The sequence below is a fragment of the Podarcis cretensis genome (assembly GCF_951804945.1).
Source record: "Podarcis cretensis genome assembly, chromosome: 6".
Lineage (NCBI taxonomy): Eukaryota > Metazoa > Chordata > Lepidosauria > Squamata > Lacertidae > Podarcis > Podarcis cretensis.
In genome coordinates this window covers 63,791,738-63,813,166 of record NC_137175.1, presented here as the reverse complement: position 1 = coordinate 63,813,166, position 21,429 = coordinate 63,791,738, and the positions used below count along the sequence as shown (strand labels likewise).

General features: G+C 44.3%; 1 protein-coding gene and 1 long non-coding RNA gene across 5 annotated transcripts in view; one reads left to right on the top strand and one right to left on the bottom strand.

The window, feature by feature from the left end:
- The window catches only part of AK4 (adenylate kinase 4), a 34,795-nt gene extending 21,972 nt beyond the window's left edge, over positions 1-12,823 (bottom strand). The window contains exons 1-2 of one of the 3 annotated variants that reach the window (XM_079980648.1): positions 12,640-12,823; positions 11,563-11,717 (exon numbers count right to left, since the gene is read on the bottom strand). In XM_079980648.1, coding sequence (XP_079836774.1) covers positions 11,563-11,707 — 145 coding nt within the window. In that variant the 5' untranslated portion in view covers positions 11,708-11,717; positions 12,640-12,823. Of the gene's footprint in view, positions 1-11,562; positions 11,718-12,181; positions 12,294-12,528 lie in introns of those variants that run through there. The other 2 variants (XM_079980647.1, XM_079980649.1) reach the window with 2 other exon arrangements.
- LOC307218397 overlaps positions 1-21,429 on the top strand; it is a 124,197-nt gene that overhangs the window by 80,919 nt on the left and 21,849 nt on the right. The window contains exons 3-5 of one of the 2 annotated variants that reach the window (XR_013839953.1): positions 1,717-1,783; positions 18,181-18,314; positions 19,969-21,247. This is a non-coding gene — a long non-coding RNA (uncharacterized lncRNA). Of the gene's footprint in view, positions 1-1,716; positions 1,784-17,581; positions 17,676-18,180; positions 18,315-19,968; positions 21,248-21,429 lie in introns of those variants that run through there. The other variant, XR_013839954.1, reaches the window with a different exon arrangement.

Below are 21,429 nucleotides of genomic sequence, written 5' to 3'. Positions count from 1 at the left end.
CACTGAAGAGATTTTTGTATACAGACACATCGACATTCTTTCCACTCCTCACTGCAACCTTGGCTAATGCTCCTTAAGAGAACTAGAAAAACACAAGTTATGAAACCAACCGTTGCAGATGACCTGTAATAACATCTTCCTGATTGCTTTTTTGTTTTAACGACTTTGCTAAAAGCTTGAGAATGCACTGTTGCTAGGAAGAGCCACTCCCCAACACAGTTGTTTGTGTGAGTTGGTTTGTGCGGCAATTCATTCACAGACTCAGGCTTGTTTTCAAAACCTCAGTGTCTTTATCTGGGGTGAGAGTAAGATCTATCTGCTCAAGTACAGCATCAAAGTGCTACCTTCACAAACACATCCCTAGAACTGTGAATGAATAACAATAAAGATGGAGTCATAAATTACCCTACACCTATTATTATAATTAAAAGGCACCTGCTCTTTTCACCACTGGCCAATAGTATCACAATGGAAAGCATTCCATTTCTATGAGAGAGATGACAAATGCCTATCCTAGGAGCTGCAAGAGATGGAGGAAGCAAACTATCCCTTAGCTGCTTTTCAAAGTCAGATGGCAAGAGACACTTCACACAGGCAAGACCAGACATAGAAGAGCCACATCCATGGCTTGAATAGAAACAGGAAGATGGAATATGAACTGTCCTCCCTCCTTCCAAGTGCATCATTCAGGCACAAAGGTTGAACAAAGGCCCAGCCAGTTTATGGGCCTAGCAATGCGAACATGGAATTGGTGAAAGATCATAACCAATTTCATCATAAAGTGAAGAGCCACATATGTCAAAAGTTACATTATATAAAATTGGGGGGGGGGAGAGATCTCTCTGCTCCCAACGCACAAGGCCTTGAACTAAAGCTTCATATTCTCAGAATATGCCTCAATAACTATAAATAAAGCTGAGAATTAAAGCAATACTTTATGAATATACAGTCCTTGGCCTTTCCAAGGAATGCTGGCGCTTACGAGGCCAACCCACATTTTCTTAGCTAGGAAAGGCCAATAAATCCTAAATTGAGATAACTAGCAGAAATCACTTATGGTGCTTGTGAAAAACCAGTGTTCTGATATTTGAAAGTCAGAAAATAATTGACTCTCTTTCCAGGAAAAAATTCTATGCAAATTAGGGTAATTACCCACAGGGAAATTTGCTACGGGTAAACTTGCATTAGAATATTTTCAGTTTTCATGGTAAAAATTTTGGTGCCCCAGAGAGTGATCTAATTTAGCATGTTTATTTTACTTGCATTTAATAAGAAAAGCAATTAACATTTGCTCTTGGTTACTAATGAACTCCTCCTGCCAACATAGCAGTTCGAAAGCATGTCAAAGGGCAAGTAGATAAATAGGTACGGCTCCAGCAGGAAGGTAAACGGTGTTTCCATGCGCTGCTCTGGATCGCCAGAAGCATCTTAGTCCTGCTGACCACATGACTTGGAAGCTGTACGCCGGCTCCCACGGCCAATAATGCGAGATGAGCACTGCAACCCCAGAGTCGGTCACGACTGGACCTAATGGTCAGGGGTCCCTTTACCTTTACCTTTACTAATGAACTCAAGTGTGTACAGAGTGATGCTGAGTAAAGGAGCACTCTATATACCTTTATTATTGTGGAATAAAGAATAACCCTTTTAACATAAGTAGCATCTAGCAATCCTGTAAGAGGTTTTTTGAGTTTTATTTTCTGTTTTCACCAACAGGTTCCACAGCCAAATTCTATGAATGTGTCCTTAGAAATTCCCATGGATCTAATGGATCAACTCTCAAGTAAGTGTACATTGGATGACAGCCTATTCACATGTGTAAAATTGCCCTAAAAATGTGGAGGCACACCTTCCATTCTAAAAGCATACCCAATTCAACCTAAAAATTGTCACTTCCATATACTTGTACATAGAACTTCACAGTACAGCTCACTTTAACTGGCCTCCTGCTGAAACAATCTGAGGGATTTTATATTATAAATAATATTTTTATTCCAATTCATCTTTGACATTCTCAATCATTAATTCGTATCAGAATTACATCCACAGTTGGAATACAGTGGTGCCCCGCAAGACGAACGCCTCGCAAGACGGAAAACCCGCTAGACGAAAGGGTTTTCCGTTTTGGAGGCGCTTCGCAAAACGAATTTCCCTATGGGCTTGCTTCGCAAGACGAAAATGTCTTGCGAGTTCCTGCGGGGTTTTTCCCCTCCCCCCCCCTTTCCTAAGCCCTAAGCCGCTTATCAGCTGATCCGCTGATAAGCCGCTTATCAGCTGATCCGCTAAAAGCTGCTAAACCGCTAATAGCGCTAATCCGCTAAGCTGTCAATGGGCTTGCTTCGCAAGACGAAAAAACTGCTATACGAAGAGCCTCACAGAACGGATTAATTTCGTCTTGCGAGGCACCACTGTACTCTTAAAAGCATGCCCTATGGAGTGATCAAGATGTAGTAAAAGATTTGTCCACACTAGGAAATGATTCTTATAGCATGAGTGACTCTTTCCTTGCCGCTTAACTCAAATAAACATGTGAACGGCCTCCCCTGCAAGTATTCCAATGAGATTGGCAAATGGTCCTCCTGGCTTAACCACAGTGCTCTTCTTTTAGTTACTGAAGCTAGTTCTAGTCCCATGGAATTCTTGCGTTATACTTTAATTCATGCAACTTTCCCAAATCCCTATTAAATCAATAGTGCAATATAGCCAGTCTTGAGCTCTGTTAAGCTGCTTTATGCACTTCTAATGAATATTTTTGCAGGTGGATTGCATTGGGGTGGCAAGCTCCCACCTCCGATGAATGTGTGTTCATTGAGAAGATCTGTACACACAGAAAGCTCTTCTCTGTACTACTGGGAAGCTTGGAAAAGCAGAGGGTCTGAACATGCCGTGGTTTGAGTCCACTGCACATACATTTGCACATTCAGGGGGTCTTTGCAGTCACTACAATGATTAGTTCCGCTGCATGTGGTTCACTGTATATGTGTAAGGTATCTTCAAACAGCTCTTTAACTGCTTTCACTTGCCAAATGCACTCTATCCATCGTGATCAAGGCCAAAATCCTCAAAACAAAACCTCTAGTTTTTCTTTAATTTAGCAAAAGGCTTTCATTAATGAGGACACATGCATATTTGCTGTAGTTAATCCTACACTAACTATAGTAAATTATGCACCAGGTTGATTAGAGTTCATCTATTAAGACCAGCTTCTTCCAATACCCAAAAGCCATTCTAACAATCCTCAGTACTGTTCTGAAGCAATATGAACTTTAGCAAGGCAAAAGGAAAACCCATTGCTTTTATCATGGTATTTTGCATTTCATTGCATTGAAGACATTTCCTGAAGGCTCAGAACTAGATGGGAATTTGGGTTGGGGAAGAAAAAGACAAAATGTCACGGGCATTTAAAAAACCAAACAAGTTTAAAGGTAACAAATAAGCATCCAAACAGAAAACAACCATTAAGTATAAAATAAAGCAGATGGAAAGTCCAATAAAATACATAAGGATTAGTTTTATAGAGAATTTCCATTTGCTACATTGGGTGAATTGTTATTTTAAAACCTACAATTGGTTTAAATTGCAGTCTCCTGGATTTGGTAAGATCCCCATAATTAACAAGGATTCCACACTCAGATTATGTTTCTTGTTTAATAAACTGTGACTGTTTATCGTAAAAGACTTGAAAGCATGTTAGATTATGATAAACCTATATGGGCTGGCAAGAAGTCAAGAGTGAATTTAGCAGGATACAAAAGAGCAGGGTGGAAAGGTATTGCTTTTGGAATATGCCTAGAAGTCTGAACAACAAGCGTCACTTGGTCATTTGTTGTTCCATATCTTTATGACATGATGCAGAGCAGCACTGCATACTTACATGGTAGCAACCCCTAAAACAAATGCTAAAGACACAGGTACAATATAAAATTAAATCCCAATTTCCCATCCAGAAAATTCACTTGAAACAATTTGATCTTCATAAGGAATTAGAGAATTTTGACTTATGAAAAACCCTCAGGCACACTTTATAAACCTATGGACCTTATCCATGAGGGGGAAAAGCCCTCCTTTGATTAAATTGCCTCAAAGAGATGAAAGCTGTAGCAGTATCAGTCTTGCTTGTGCCTCCCCAACGAATTATCGGACAGATCAGAATATAGGCATGGGTGTAGCCAGGATTTATGTTAGGGGGCAGGCTTTATGTTATGAGGGGCAGAACCTCAGTTAGTGGAATACTTTTTACTTAATTTAGGGGGGCAGTCCCCCCCCGTCCCCCACCTTGGCTACACCCATGGATGTAGGAGAGTCACCAACAAATCAGAGGGTGGGAGAAGTGAGGCTTAGAGGAAGGTAACACCATAAGGATTGTGTCTTTTGATCATAAAAAAATTTATCAAGGTGACCCTTAACTTTGTTATTTGATTAGCCATGTACTGTACCTCAGGTTAAGAACTTAATTCGTTCTGGAGGTCCGTTCTTAACCTGAAACTGTTCTTAACCTGAAGACCACTTTAGCTAATGGGGCCTCCCGCTGCCGCTGTGCCGCCAGAGCACGATTTCTGTTCTCATCCCAAAGCAAAGTTCTTAACCCGAAGTACTATTTCTGGGTTAGTGGAGTCTGTAACCTGAAGCGTATGTAACCCAAGGTACCACTGTACTAAAATTCATAATAGTTTCAGATATCTTTCAGTAAAGAGTGAAGACCTGTCTCCTGCAACTAGTTGTCTAACCTTAGGGCTCATCCACTCTGTGCAGGGCCTAGAAAACCCGGCTCTAAGCAATTTTCTGCTTGATCTACTACTTTCCAAGGGAAAACCCGCCTGGGAATAAATGGCAATCTGGAAAAATGCTGAATTGCTGTTTGCTGCAACTGAGCACTAAAAAGTGGTTTTCCCCGAGGGAAAGCAGCAGAACAAGAGGAAGTGTGGATAAACCCTTAGACAGGGTTTGCCATTAGAAGAAGACATGGTTTCAGCAAGCCCATAATAAACTGAAGTCAATAACTTTTCTTGCCTAGTGGTATAGTTGAGAATAGGAGCAAGAATTTAACCTGTGTGAGTGGCTTGCTGCCATAGGTGTGTAACAGAGCTTTACCCGGACCAGAAGGAGGCCACTTCAATTCGCAATATTGTTCTCATTCAATAGTGAAAAAGATTTATAAATGTGCAAATCCTAACAGTTGAGTTTAGGATCTGGCCTTGCATTCAACCCCCCATCTCCCAAGAACCACTCAAAACAAAACAAAAATAGAAAACAACTATATAATTAAGTCTTTTCATTAAAAAAGCAAACCAACTGAGTTCCTTTACCCAAGAAGGATTATCCTTGCACCATAACACCCTTCGTCCTGCAACCTTTTATTTGCTGCCCCAGTTTGAAAGTTTCAGTTTGTTTAGACTAATGCCCTGCTTTTAAAAAATATATATCTTTTAACTTTCAAAATCCTTTATTAGGCATAGGGCATCACACATTGACAAACAACATATACAAACTAAAATATATATCTGTCACTCTTTCCTTCAGAAGAACATAACATTAAATTACCCAAGTTCTCTTATCTGACATTGCATCTCCTAGGTAACCAATAAGAACAACACTTTTCTTTCAGATACCGAGTTACTATTTGTCCAATATTTACCCAACTAGCCAAGAAGGACATGATAACAGAGTGACACAGATACTGTATCTGTGCAAAAAGGGTAATGCAGAAACAATGGAGTAAGAGAAAGATCAGAAAAAGAGCTTTGTTCTTGCTAACAAATACATACACACCTGTCATGCTGAATTTTAATATCCAATGATGCAATCAACTCCAGTGGTATTCTAACTCTACTTAAGGGTGCAAGGGCCGTGCAAGTATTATCTTTCCATTCAAATCTTCACCAAACACAGCTGGGGTGACATTCACTCTAAAAAAACCCTTGCAACTCAAGGTTTATTAACATGCCACAGAAACTCGTCAGATAGGGTGCCTGAATGCCTCCAGGTGGAAAGAATTCAAGTGCATACCTAGAAACTTAGGTTTGTGCAATTAAGATTATTGTTAATTCTTTTTATCAGTAATTTGTTAATTGCCCAAATGATATGTAGAACTGAGTGAGCTCTGGTGGCAAACCTAGGACACTATCCAGAGTATCTTGCTGACTCTTCATTTATAACAAGTTTTCAAACAATTGACTATGAGGCAACGGAAAAAGTACATTCAATATGATACCAGACACAGCTGTGTTTCTCTTGTAGAATCAAGGCACATACCATCTATCATGTACTGGTATGGGATTATCCCATGGAGATGCAGCCCACATCATTGTACAAATGAAGCCAAATATGGGAATATAGGGTGGGAATATTAAGACCAGAGTAGGACCTTTGATATTGATTTGTTTCTTCTAGATATATTTCTTCTGTCATTGTTTTGACATGAATGTAGCCTTGGTTTATTTTATATATGCTGCGTTTTGTTATATTGACCATTCTGATATTTTGTGCTAAGCTGAATTGTTTTCTGTTTGTTGTTTGCCTCTTGAGGCTTCCCTTGGGAAAGAAAAGGGGGATATACCATAATCAGTAAATTAAACCATGGAAGTACTTCCCTGTTGCTGGGTTATGGAGTCACTTAAGTGGGTAGATGCTGAAAGGCAGAGCAAACCAGAACTAACACTATTGCCGTTATTGAAAGAGGGCACAGCAGACTCTATGCTGGCACTAGTGAATGACCAGCATTCAAAATTTCAAATATGCTCCATTCATCAGTATGCTGCATTTTTGTCCTCACGGCACTATCAGACTACATTCATCCAGGCTAGGGTGGGGAAACTTGTAATCCTTCAAGAGGCTGCTGAACGTCCAGCTCCTATCAGCTCCAGCTTGCATGGCCAATACCAGGGACAATAGGAGCCAACAAGATATGGAGGTCCACAGGCTTCCAACCCTAGAGCTAGGCAGCACACTCTTCCCGCCACCCCCTGTAACCTCTTGTCTTGTTATAATTACAAGGCATGAAGACATTTGCTTGCTTCCTGAAGCAGAGAAGCAATTCCCCTCCAGCTCCCTCCCCTACCCATCCAGCTCCCTCCCCTACCCATCTGGACAGTGCCCTAAACCTTTGGAACAGAATTTTGGGGATGCAGGGGGATTTGGATAAGATGTCCTCCCCTCCTCTTACACAGATATTGAATCTGGAAAGTTCATTACTTGGCCTGGATAGCTCAGTTGGTTAGAGCTTGGTCTGATAACACCAGGGTTGCAGGTTTGATTCCCATATGGGACAGCTGCATATTCCTGCCTTGCAGGGTTTGAACTAGATGATTGCCAGGGTCCCTTCCAATTCTACAGTTCTATGATTCTGCATGCAAAGCAGATTGTCTCCTGCTGAGCCACAACCCTTCCCACTTTTACATTAGTGGAAGCGTTTTTTGGATCAAAAACCACGAAATCTTCCATCCAGCATTTTAAAGGCTACATTCATCGTAAATTAATACATTAAAATAAAGTTACACTAAAGTTGAAAGCACTGTATTTTCTCATCCTCACAAGACGGGGGAAAATGTATCTGCTTGCTGCTGCTTATTTCCTGAAAGATATACTGAATATAAAGGAAAACAGCTTCATTATTTTCCCTTTTTGCTTTCAACAATATAACAATTCATGCATAAGGGGACAGAATACTTTCAGCATTTAAAGAAGCACTTAAGACATATTTTGAACTGATTTATTCAGTACAATGGGCTTAAAGCCACCTGTCCCACAGAAACTCTGCTGGGCTGAAACAACCCGCCACCCACAGTTAGATATACCAAGTCCCATTTAAATAATTGGGATGTCAGCACGTTAACAGAGTGCTCAACAGCTGCAACTAGGTTCAGTAAGCCTGTCAAAATTGCTACTTAGGAAGGCTCAACATGAAGGCTATAAGCCTAAACCCATTTACTCAGAAATGAACTCCACTGAAATCAGTGCAACTTGTTTCCAAGGACTGTAGTTAGTATCAGGTTATATAATCACAAGCTTCTTTGATACAGACAAGATCCATGGCATGATCCAGCCCATGCTAAGCAAGTAGGTGTGCCACTGGTTTTAACAGGAGTGATAAAAGAGGGAAAAGTTTGCCCCAGTTGATGAACCGATACTTATCATTCCTTCTCCATTATTAAGCAAACGTGCAATGTAAGTATAGCACAATATGTGGCTTGCATGCATCTGTTCACAATTTTGCAAAAAGCCATATAACTGCACATTCAGAGGTTACAAGACTGAGCAATACAGCAATACATAAGCGCAAAACCAAATTGATAGTTGGTTTTTAGGCACAGTTATTGATTCTGGACTCCACTGGATAATTACATAGTAGTAAAATGAAGAATAGCTACATAATTAAATGCCAAAGTCCAGTCCTGGGGAACTTGAGGCAAATTCTATCAACAAATATTTAGAATAAGCCAATTCTGACATTTTGGTTATGGGTTCAAATTTCAGCTTCAAATCTGCCGCATGTACAAGGCAGTGATTAGATAGGCAGCTTGCTCCTACTCGCTTCTGCAGTTGTAATGGAGCAAACACCTACAAAACAAGATCTTATGCAATGCAAGGAAGAACAGCACAAAACTGCATCAGTGTTATAAACTGGCTGCCAGATTTAAAGATGTTAATGTCTGCTACCCTCTTTAAAGGAAAAATGGATCATTTAAAAAAGTATTCCTGTACCAAGTCAGGGACTCCTTTTGGAAGCAGATGGCTGTTATTGTTTTGGCACAGGAATGGGGCCAGCTGTTGGTGCCAGCATCTGATCCTATATTCTGTCCTGTGTGGCATGCTTTCTAAATGCTACAGTCTAAATAAAAAACTTCCCGTTTAGGGAGCTAAGTGACATTTTCATTTATCAAAACACTTGGTAACATATATCATTTACAAGGCTCATCTTTGTTACATTTTTAACAAACTGATAAAATGGCAATGTTGGGGAATGAATAAGATATGACTAACAAAGCCCAAAATGTACAATAAAGGCTGATATTTATACCAGAAGACTGCACATGCATAAAAAAACTACAAGTGACTGGGAGCCAATGTGCTTAAGAGCATATCTGCAGCTGAACAAAGCTGATTGCAAAGAGCACATTTTTGGCAACATGTCAACACCCTATAGCATGGGTAGGCAAGCTAAGGCCCGGGGGCCAGATCCGACCCAATCGCCTTCTAAATCTGGCCTGCGGACGGTCCAGAAATCAGCATGTTTTTACATAAGTAGAATGTGTCCTTTTATTTAAAATGCATCTCTGGGTTATTTGTGGGGCATAGGAATTTGTTCATCCCCCCCCATATAATCCGGCCCCCCACAAGGTCTGAGGGAAAGTGGATCGGCCCCCTGCTGAAAATGTTTGCTGACCCCTGCCCTATATATAGGGTACTACTGTGAGAACATCCACTGCCACAGCTGCATGTTTGTCATCAGCATGTTTCTGACAGCATACTCCAAAACTCTGTATAACCCCACTTAGCAGTTTCATGTAAATGTTAAACAGCATGGGGAGGAAAATCAAACCCTAAATAACCCCACATGGAAACTCCATGGAACTGAAGAACACTCACCAAGCATCACCCTCTGGTAATGATCACCCAAGGAGGAAGGGAACCGCCACAAAGCAGTGCCACCCACCCCAACTCAGACAACTGCTACAGAAGGATACCACAGTTGATGATACTGAAAGCCACTGAGAACAGAGGCTGATTTAGGAGAGTGCGACTGATACAGTCACACTGGGCACAGAGCCTCAGGGGCGCTGCAGGGGACACCACAACTAAGATGTAGAATGAAAGGCAAGGAGCACCAAATTTTGAAGTTGCACAGGGCATTGCTGAAATCTGAGACCCCAAGGTCTGCCACAGCTGAGAGGTTGAGGAGATTTAACAGGAATATATTTTTCCCCTCTCTCCCCTGACAGAGGTCATCATACAGGGCAATCAAAGCAGTTTCTGTCAGAAGCCGTAGTTGGGGGGGGGGGGGACTAGCCAGGATTCCCCCCCCCCAGTGTAGCCTCCAGAGGGGTGCCGTTGAGGCTCCCAGCCTGTGTATGTACACCAGTGCTTTTCAACCAGTGTTCTGTGGCACCCTGGGGTGCCTTGAATTGTGGTCAGGGGTGCCGCGGGCAACTAGCCTCTGTCCCTCTACCCTTCCCTACTTCCTCTGATGGTGTCTCTGCTTCCCAAAGGCTTGTGCAGCTGTTTGTTGCAGCAGCCCTGGCTACAAGTTCAGCAGGTGAATGGTGCCTCTGGGGCTGCCCAGGGGGTGCTGCTGCCTGGAGCTGAGGTCCCATGCCCCTGTGGAGCAGTGTGAAGAGGCACCTCTCTTTGGAACAGGGGGGCAGCTCAAAGACCAGGGGCAGCGCTAGCAGCTGCCCAGAGGACTCCCAAGGAGAGGGGAGAGGAGAGAGGAGGCTGAGGGAACACTCTACAACAGTGGCGTAGCGTGGGGGGTGCAGGGGGGCCGGCCGCACTGGGCGCAACATCTGGGGGTTAGGGTTAGGGGGCGCAAATCCACGGGTTAGGGGGCGCAAATTACTTGCCTTGCCCCGGGTGCTGACGACCCACACTACGCCACTGCTCTACAAGGGAGCATGTTCAAAAAAGCATGAGAGGCTGCCAGCTCTGCAGGAAAGGGGTGACATAACTGGGCTTCTGAGCCTCATGCGGTGCTGCAGAAAGAACACAGTTGGTCAAGGGAGCCGTGGAATCAAAAAGGTTTAAAACCTCTGGCATACACAAATGTGTGTCTTTGACCTGGGAGAAATAATGCCTAGTTTCGCCCCTGGTTTCTGCACCAAAGCTGGGTTTAAACCCTGATTGAAATGAATCTAGAAAATCAGTTTCCTCCATGAACTGTTCCCTTCCTGCTAGTTTCTAATCAGCCAAGAGGAACAAGGATCCAGAGCACACACAAGTGGTCACCCTGACCTATCCAAGCACCTTGTCCACAATCTCCAGCCTTACTAACTGAAATACAGAAATAGTGGTGTTGAAATCTTACTGTGTAATCGTTTGCATGACTATTCAGAAGTATGCATCACCAAATTATATAGGACTTGCTTCGGGCAATACAGGATACTGTGTAGATATAGGATGGCAGGTCAGCTTAGATTAAACAGAGGACTTCACAACCAGCTCTCAGAATACTGGGGGAAAGGCTGCTCTCTGCCTCCCGTGTAACTGGTTCTAATCTTCGCCCTGCACACATATTGCAGCTTTTGCACAAGTCCCCAAGACAGCATGGAGATGGAAGGTGCAATGTTAAATCTTGTAGTCCTCTTCTCAAGTTAGTACTCCACATGAAGCCCTTTCCAAAGTGCAGGTTCTGATGATACATGCTACCGCCCCCACCGAAAACAACACATGCCAATCTGTTCCTTTCCTAGAGGAACTGTGTACAGTCATTTTGAACAAATCACGAAAAAGAGCTGGAAGACAGCTGCTGCAACTGATCTGCTCCGTTCCGAATGTATCTTTTGCATGCAGCAAAGCACGTACTAGATCTCAAGCAGTAGGAGGACTCCCCCCCCCCCCGCTACTTACCACTGTTTGCTCTGATGTTTTCCCTTAAAAACTGCCCACTGGAAAGATGATGGAGGCCAAAGCTCTTGGCGATCCTCTCGCACACGGTTCCTTTGCCGGAGCCCGGGGGACCCAAGACAACAGCTCGCAGAAGCTTGGAGGCCATTGCGCCCAATCTAGGAGAAGAAGCAAAGAGTCAAAACCGTGACGTCCAGTAAAACCTGCAAAGCAGAGCGCAGCTCCCATAACTTATCAGAGAATTGCATACGGTCCCGTCCTACGCTTCCTAACTGCCCTTGCTTCCGTGTCAAAACACACACACCCCCAGTACGGGGTGGGGGGAGGACAGCCCAGATTTCAAATCATTCCAAGTCCGGAGCAAGCGCCACAGCAGTCGTTTCCGACCGTGTTGATCTAGCAAAACTTTCTCCCTCCCCGCCCATCACCTCCGGAGACGAGGCAGGAATGTTCCCCGCGAGGGGTGGGGAACGGAGAACTGAATGGTGGTTTGTCACTTCCAATCCCTTCCTCCCAGAGCCAGTTAAATAAATGCAGAGGCACAGAAAGCAATATCGAACACACAATTGCAAAAGTTTGAACGAGAGCTATGCCCGTGTGCACTCTCCCTTCCCCAACTCGCCTTTTTTGCACGTGGACAAAGTCTCCCCAAATGCCTTTTAAGCGGCAGCAGTGATTCCACAGAAATCAGTAATAAAACTTCCTTCGCGCCGTTATGAGTGAAAATTCAGCCCTGCCGTCCGCTAAAGCAGCAGGCTATAAAAACAGAGAGCGCCCCAGACACTAACTTGGCTTAGAGACCCCTAGAAAACTCCCAGAAAACTTCTGACGCCTGAACGGAGAAGGGAGGGGGGCGCAAGCAAGCAAGCAACGCGGTCCATTCTTTTATCCTAGTCGGGAAAACTGACACACGCCCAGATTTAAACAAAAATAGCTTGTTAGGGTAAAGAGAAAGAAAAGTCAACTCACCACCTCTTTGGAGCGTTATAAAAGAGAGGAGGGCCGAGGGAACACCAGGAAAGCAAATAAACCCGCAAAATGGCGTTTTTAAAATGTTCAACTGATTGTTTCACATGTTACCTCTCTATCCTGACATCCAATGAAAAAATACAAGCTCGCAATGCCCCCCCTTGCTGTCCCGCTGCTCCGCCTGCGCCTTTAAGAGGAGAGAGTGAGCGCCTGCAAATGCAAATTGCTGCTCTCAATTACTCATCCTGCCCGCGAAAGCAGCGGCGGCAGCAGCAGCCAGCCCATCATTAAAGCAAAGAAATGCCAGTTGTATGTAGACAACAGCGAGGAGAACTCCGCCCCTTGTAGGAAGCAAAGAACTTCGGGATTTGTAGTACTGCAGTTTTAAAAGCCTACCGTTCTTTAACCTCTGCCGCTCGGCTGGACTACGTATCCCAGCAGCCCAGTGGAAGTCGACCGTGTCCCGCCCTTCTCCTTATAGGAATACGCTGGAATGTAGGTGCAACTGGGCAATGTGTGATTTTTAAAATGGGGATTTTTGATACGTAGGCGCTATTTCGTAATGTTACAAAGGATGGCGGGCGGGACAGCTCGTGCAGGAAATGTTTTAAATCAGCAGCGAGTAGTCTAGAGGTAGAAGCAATCATTTTATTAAAAGCGTACTGTTTGTTTTTAACTGTTTGAAACCTGGAAGTTTGTTCCTCGGATGCAGAGTTTCTCCATCCCCTTTGCTAATTTTAAGGGTTGGAAACACAGTAGAAAAAAAGGAAGGCAGCGGGTCCCCCTACTGGCACCGAAGGAGTAGGGAACAATTATTTGCAGCCGGAATCGTGCTTACTCGAAAGTTGCCTTGATTTCTATTAGACGAGGCGGTATCATACAGTTTGCACAGTATGACTTCTTTAAAAAACAAAAACAAACCACCCACACAATAAGAAACAACCTTCTAACAAGACTGCTAATTCGTAGGTTTGCAACGTCTAGGAAGAGGACAAGACACGTGGTGGAATTTTTAAAGAACAGCCACAATTTGGAGGCGGACCTAGCCATTTCTATAAATTCTTCCTCCCCTCACCCCTCGAAAATGCAACGTTCCCCAGAGATCTATGGAACAATTTTTTTTCACTGAGATGGATATAAATATTAAAATTAATGCAGCTACATTTTTTTTACATAACTATCACTATTCATTGAATCGATGCCATTCAACATTAAAAGTTTCTGTACCCAAGTTCTGAGGGCAAAACACCTCCTGCAGAGTATACAACCTGACACATACGCTGTATAACAAAAATACAAGCCACAAAGCTGAACTTGATACATGTCTGCTCAAAAGAAAGTACATTGCAACCTTGAAGTACTAAGGCCCTGGGAGTCATTTTTATACCTGCTTTACTAGGGCCCTCACCTCCCAAATTAGGAAATGCATGCAACCCTCTCCTCATGCTGTAGATGCACAATCCCTAATAATAATTAAAATATGGACCAGAGACCCCTTTATGCTAGATCTATAAGGACAAGTGCCCAGCCTTATCCTTATACAATCCTTGGACTACAATAGACAAAAACTAGAATTATCATGGAAATAATGTTTCAGACATCACATAATAACAAACTGAAAGGCAAAGAAGGAAAATAGAAACATTTAAGCAGTTTCTTCTGATGGATCACAAACATCTACATATGAGTTTCATATGCAGCATCGCTCATCAGTCTCTGCTATCTTTAGAAGAAACAAGTTTGCTTTCAATTTGGAGGGGGGAATCTAACCACAAAACTGCAAGCCGTTTTGTAACATTTTTAAAATTTAAAATGCAATTGGTTACATAACTACTCAGAAGTAAGTCCCCTTGAGTTCGAAAGTATTTACCTAGTAACAGTACTTACCAAGGAGTAAGTTGCATTTACTTCAATGGTGCTTGCTTCTGAGTAAACCTGTTTTAAGATTGCAGTAATTGTTAATTATTCAAAGTTGATGAGAGGTCTAGAGGAGGCAACATGAGCTTGTGGAATGCTCTCCCCAGGGACCTTCAGCCAGCACCTTTATTACATATCTTTAGGCAAAAACATTCCTCTTCTCCTAACCCTTTGGCTAATTAAGCAGTCTATGGCCTTTTAAAGGGGGGGGTTGTTTGTTACTATGCAGTGCACTTTTGTGTTTTTATATTTTATATTATAAACTGTTCCGTGATCCTCAGAGGAATCACAGAATTGTAGAGTTGGAAGGCATCCAACATGTGGCCCCCTTTCCAAGCTGAAAGCATACTGGACCCTGCTTAGCTTTGCAAATGTGCTAGCAGTTTTATTGCTGCACCACAGAGTGGTATAGAAATTGAATAAATGAACACGCAACCCCAGAGTCTGTAAGCTAAGTACAAGTACAAATCTGTGAAATTTCACTCCACATTTTGTGGCTACTTGAGCATGCTTGACATACATACTCATCCTCTTTAGGCTGTGTGTGAACGTAGAGAGATTCTCACACTCTCTTCACAAAAGGATGCTTCATAAAATAGTAATAAATCTGAGCACTGCTTTGAGTTTCTGACCACTTGGAGAATCATGGAACTGTTCGTTTCTGCAGCACAAGAAACCTGGGGGAAATATCCCATGAGGGATGTCTGAGAGGTCAAAGTGTGCTGTGGGTTATTCTGGCTGAACCTTTCTCAGCCACAGGGCTGCACTTCCTTCTGGACAACCTTCTGCAGCCTGCATAATAGCAGTGGTCAGGGCTGGACAACTCTGGGGTTGCGTGCTCATCTCACTCTATAGGCCGAGGGAGCCTGTGCTTGTCCACAGACAGCTTCCAGATCATGTTTACCTTCTAGCCGGAGTGGTACCTATTTATCTACTTGCACTTGACATGCTTTCGAACTGCTAGGTGGGCAGGAGCTGGGACCGAACAACAGGAGCTCACTCCGTTGTGATTTGAACTGCTGATCAGCAAGCCCTAGGCTCTGTGGTTTAGACCACAGCGCCACCCGCATCCCAATGTGAATGTTAGGTTCCTACAATAGGCTACTTTCCGTATTCAGTCCCTCTTCCTCTCTATGACAAGAGTGGTTTAACAATCAATTGTTCTTCCCAGAGAGCTTTTGGAATTGAAGCTCTGTGAGGCAAATTGTCTCCTAACAACTCCTAGGACCCTTGACAAATTACAATAGCCAGTATCCTTAAGGGGAGGTGACAACTGTTTAAAGTAGTGTTATACTGCTTCAAATATATAGTGCAGATGGAACCTATAGGCAAGCAAAAAGCATTAGGAGAATTCAAGGACACATTCCAGGCCAGTGAGGGATGTGGCTTGGGGAGAATCCTGAACACAGGTTAGACAAGCCAGGAAGGCTGCATTTGACCCCTGGTCCAGAGGCTCTGCATTCCTGTTTTAATGGAAGGTTTCCATTCTAATGGTGCTTTTCATACCGCTGTTATATGTTGCCTGAACTTTTATTGCTTTATTTACACCGCCTGAACTTTTATATTTTGTTTTATAAAACGCAATGTTGGCATTCGTCTGCCTCGGGAGACAATGTAGGAGTTCGCCTTTGGGGGTGAAGTCAAACTGTTGGAAGGTTGCAGTGCCTGCTGTGGCTGTAGAGACTGATAAGGAAGAGTCATGTTTGTTGCAGCTAGGGAAGATGGAGGCAACTTCAGATGCACCATGGTGTTTCTTCTCTCTGAGCTCCTTCCAGCACAGGGGCAACAGCTTGCAAGGGCAATTGGGGGGGGGGTGACATTATGCACACGGTGTTGTGCATGCAATGGGAGGAGCCGGGGTGGAGCTGAATGCATCAGCAGCATAGTTTCAGTGGCCACTGGCTCCTCCTCCTGCTGCTGCTGCCACTGCCATTGGTGAGGGGCTCCTTTGGCCCTCCTTCCTCTCCACAGGAGAAGGAGAAGGAGGCAGCCACTGAAGCTGTGCCACGCTTGAGGGGCTTACAGTGAAGATGCCATATGAACTGTTGAAGGTCCAACATACACCATTATGCTGTTTTGTGTGAATACTGGATATATGAAAGTTCATGGCTCATGCCAATATTTAAAATAGTAAAGGAGGCAGCAGTCCTCATTTGCATGTGTAAAGCTGCCACCAGAAATTAAACAGCCACAGAACTGCATGTCACCTGCATCTGAATGCTTTTTCAGTGCAGTCAATTCACACCTTTGGTTCTGAGCATGAATACCAATTGTGAGGCACCACCAGTGTGTGTGTGTGTGTGTGTGTGTGTGTGTGTGTGTGTGTGTGTGTACACATGTAAACTGACCCTTAATCCCTGGCATTCCGTCTTATTATTGATGTTTTAAAAAGCAGGAAAAGAATCTGTTTACTATTGTGCTTCAAAACAGCAGCAGTTTCCGAAATCAAACGAAACCCAAGGGATAGTGTTTAGTATCCTTAATGCATTTTGGAAGTAAAATTAAATGCCTTGAGTTGGTTCCCCAAGATGTCATGTTGCAGAAAGCCTTTTCGGCTGCCAAGGATGGAGCTAAGCCAGTTTTGCTTTGATACCATCTGAACTGTCAGTGACTCCGGGGTAAGCGACGCCTGCCCTGCGTCGTGTGGTCCTGGTCGGACACTTTAGCCTCCAGCTGATCGGGTGTGCAGGTTAGAAGCGATGCGCCATGTGTTTACTGCCGCTCTGTCCGCTGAGACTCCCGCTTGGATAGGAGAGAGACCGAGACAAGGTGCCCACACATTCCCCAGAAGTTGTCTCCTTCCTTTCTTGTTTTGCTGCTTTCATTCTGGTCATGAGACCCGGAAGTGTGTGTGTGTATGTGTGTGTCTTTCTCGGTGGTGTTTTTTTTTTTTTTTTTTTAATCTATCACATGGCAGTGAGAGAGATATATAATAAAAACAGAAAAATGGCGACAGTCACGTTGTGGCGAGTCTATGCTGCGTCATTAGATAATCTTCATGCAAAGATCGCTAAGAACAAAGAAAAAAAGAGAGAGGGGGTAGAAAACGCGACTGGAAAGGTGGGTGGGCAGAAGGCAGCGGCTTGCGGGGAGCGGGGGTTGGACGGGATCAGGGAGGGGGCGGGCGGGCGTGTGTGTTTTTCCAGGGCATCGCAGCCAGGGAGCCCAACTCCCGAGCTGCCAGGTCTCCATTCACATTTCAGACTCTCCTGGAAAGCCCAGCTGCCGAGGTTGGTGCATGTTTCTACGGCGGAGAGGGGAGGGGTGTTTCTCGAGGGTGCAGGGTCTGAGGGGAGGAGTAGTGGGTCAGATTCGGGTTCCCTTCCCCCTTGTTTTCCCTTCCTATCCGTGATCGCCCGTGGCTGCACGCCGCTGGAGACGCTGGGTTTTGTTTACAAGCGGGGCTCCCTAACAGCTGGCTAATTATTCTGCTCTAACCATCAGGCACGCCTACCGCAGGCGCACTTTTCGGGTACGGGAGCGAATGTTTTGCTTTCTTCCCCACCCCCGAGGGACGGGGAGGTAGGTAGGGGTGGGGTCCCATCTTCTCCCCGAACCCTTTGAGGGAGCGGATGTTTAGAACAAGGCGAATTTTTCTACCCTGCGGAGGGGAGACCTCCTCTTGCGCGGCGATTGTGGAGGTGGCGGGGGGGGGCGCGTGGCTAGTGAGCCCCCCGAGGGCGGGTGCCTGGGTAGCTTTTTAAAAAAACGTTGCGCACTCTTATTTTGCTTAAGAATCCTGGCGCTGCTCCCTTCCAGTCAAGCGATTGTAAATATAGCCTAGATGTTGTTTACATGAAACATCCAGAGGGAGGAGCCTCGGAAGCAGAAGGAAGAGGAAGACGGAGGAGGCTCCCAGGCTGGCTGGGGTGAGTATCCCGAAAGGAGGAGCTACAGCTGGGGCTGGAAGCTGTTGTCAAGCAGCCTTGGTACCGCGCGCTTTTGAGGGTCGCTCCTCGGACAAGTGCTGCTACTCGGATACCCCAAAGCTTCTTCCCTGTTGGAGATTCCGGGCTGGCACAGGGCAGGCGAGCCGGTTGGTCTGGCCTGCTGCTGTTCCCAGTGCTGGGAATGTCTCCTGCCTCAAACCCTGGAGATGCCGCTGCCATTCAGAGTAGACAGTAGGGGGCTAAATGGACCATTGGTGTGATTTGGTCTAAGGCAGCTTCCTGTAGAGTCGTGTTTCTCCAGTATGGACACTTTTTGGTGTGCATTTTCTTTTATTTTCAGCTGGTAAGGTAGGGAGGGCCAGGGGTGCCTTCCAACATAATAAAGCTGAAGATGCACTGAAGGGGCAGCAGATTGTCAGTGACTCAGTGTAGCGCGCTCTGTTCTGTTTGTTTTACTGCAGTTTGGATTTTAAGGCAAAATGCTTTGAGGCTGTGCATGAAATGATCATCTTTTGAATTAAAGAGGGGGGTGTTGTCAGCTCTTAGCTCTTTATTGCCTGTCACTTTAAAAGTGAAGGAAGCTGCAGTTTTGTGCCACCTGCCCTATTCCACCACTAGTCCCTGTCACCCACCTTTCTCCTCTGTAGGGCAAGATCAACTCCTGCTTGTTAAGGCAGCTGGATAGGAAACAGTGAAGGAATGGAAAGGGCAGCCTAGTGGCTGTGTCTTTGCTCTTGCTTCAGAGGTTTCAAAAGACCATCCATGATCTCTAGCCTGTCAGCTGACAACACTAACTTTGGGGATCTTGTGTTTTTTGACAGAGAGATTTGGGGAGATGGAGCTTAGCCCCATCAGTACTGTGGTGAGGTGAGGTGCGCAGTGGGTTGCAAGTTGCATCAGCTAAAATGCCCTCATCTGCACAACTAGGGCCCTGGGTGTTTAAAAGGCTGCCCCTATTACAAGCAGTCATAGCATGCACACCACATTTATCCTCTCTGAGAGAGAGTGACTTGCCCAAAGCTATCTAGTGGCATCTTGGCTGAGCAGATATCAGGACTTGTATGTCTCTTGTCAGAAGCCAGTAGTGTGTTACTGTCTCACACTGGCCCTGTAAGGCTTGAGTTTATCCAGAAACGGTGGTATGCCAACTGATCCTAGTCACGTTTACTCAGAAAGAAGGTCCATTTAGTTCATTGGGGCTGACCCCCAATTAAGCATGCAGGACTGAAGCCTTAACCTCCATCTTGTTTTCAATTCCTGGCAATGCATGTAAGACTAGAGTGCCTCTGGGTATGGCCAGAGTGTCTTTCCATCACACACTGAGTCTGGGACATTCTGACCCTCAGATTCCAGGAATATGCTCTGAAAATATGGAGTTAGGGAACAAATTTCAAATACATAACATCTTTTAAAAAATCAAGGATATCTGATAGTTCTAGGCATAACAAATCCTTATGAAGCTATTCCGGCAAGATCCAGAGAGCATTTCCTCTCTCTCTCTCTCCCTCCTATTTTATTTTTATGTTGCAATTTAGCTGTTTCTGAACACGCTTGTGTCAACTGGGCTACTTGCCAGCCAAGCTTCAAGGTTTTAATGTACTAATTATTTATTTCTTATTCTCTCTTGCTCCAGAGGGCAGGGTGAAAATATCAGGGAAGCAGACCCCAGCTAAAGATTAGAAGTAGTAGGAGATGTTTGACACAGAGGAACAGGTTGACCCTGGGAAGCGGCAGGCTCTCATGTTTAAGCTGAGACTGGGCAGCTTATCCTGCCAGGAAAGCTGTAGTTGGATCTCACCTTGAGCAAGAGGTTGGACTTGAAGTTCCTTCCCTAGGTCCCTTCTGCTTGTGTTACCTGAAACATTTTCATGCTGCCAGACATCTTTTATTTCATTTCTGAACTGTGTACAATAAATAATTTTAATAAAAATAAAATTGAATAAAACGCTTAAAAAATTGACTTCCAGCAGATTAAAACAGCTGGGTAATAAAATACATTGTTGCCTAGTGCCAACATTATTATAAAGTTGGTGCTAGGCAAGCTTCTCTAAGGAAGATGTTCCATAGTTGGGGTGCCACCACTGAAAATGCCCTGTCTCTTGCTGCTGAGTGCTGTCTCTCTGATCAAGGAAATATCAGGAGGGCTTCAGCAGAGCACCCAAAAACATAAGTTGATAAGGAGAAGAGGTGGAGATACTACCAACCCCCAGTCTCACCTGCAGTTGGATCCTAGTTTTTTTGCTTTATAGCGGAGATAAGATCATTTAACTCTACTTGGCAAACTCAGGGATTTTCTAGGGCTAAGTTTATATATGAACAAACAGAATGGCCACTCCATCAGAATGCTTGGATAAACCATTTGCTTCTTGGTGACTGACTGAGGTTATATTTTAACAAAATATAGGGATGTTTGCTCTCTTTGGCCAATAAGTGACAAAGGTCCAGGTCTATGGCCTTGGTTCCATGACTGCAGCATCTGTGAATTTTGATAGGAATATAGGAAACTGCTGTATTTCTACTGAGTCAGACCATAGGTCCATTTAGCTAAGTATTGCCTACACTGATTGGCAGCAGCTTTCCAGAGTTTCAGACAGAAGTCCTTCCCAGCCGCACCTGGAGATGCCAGGAATTGAACCTAAGACCTTCTGCATACTAAAACAGGTGTTCTACCACTGATCTACAGCACACCTGAATATGACAGAGACATTCTAGAAATAACAACCAGCTCTTATTTTCCCTTTATTTTTGAGTGCTAATAAGGACTTTGGAAGCGATTGAATCTAAACTTCTTTGTGATAAAAATTGGTCTCCATTTCACTTGATAATGGGAAGAGATTAAGATACCAACCTCACAATTCTAACCAGGTCTGCTCGGAGGTAACACTACTGAATTCAGTGAGGCTTACTCCCAGGTAAGTGGGATTGCAGCCTTTGTCTTAGGAGACATAGGATCAATGCTGCCATAATGTTAACCTGATATCTTCCATTGTTCTTATGCAAGAGCACAGGTTTGGGAGTGCATATCTGAGGATTTTTTGGAGAAGGTTGTTTGGTCCATGAGGCTTCCAGGGAAAAGAAAGAAAGACAGGATTAC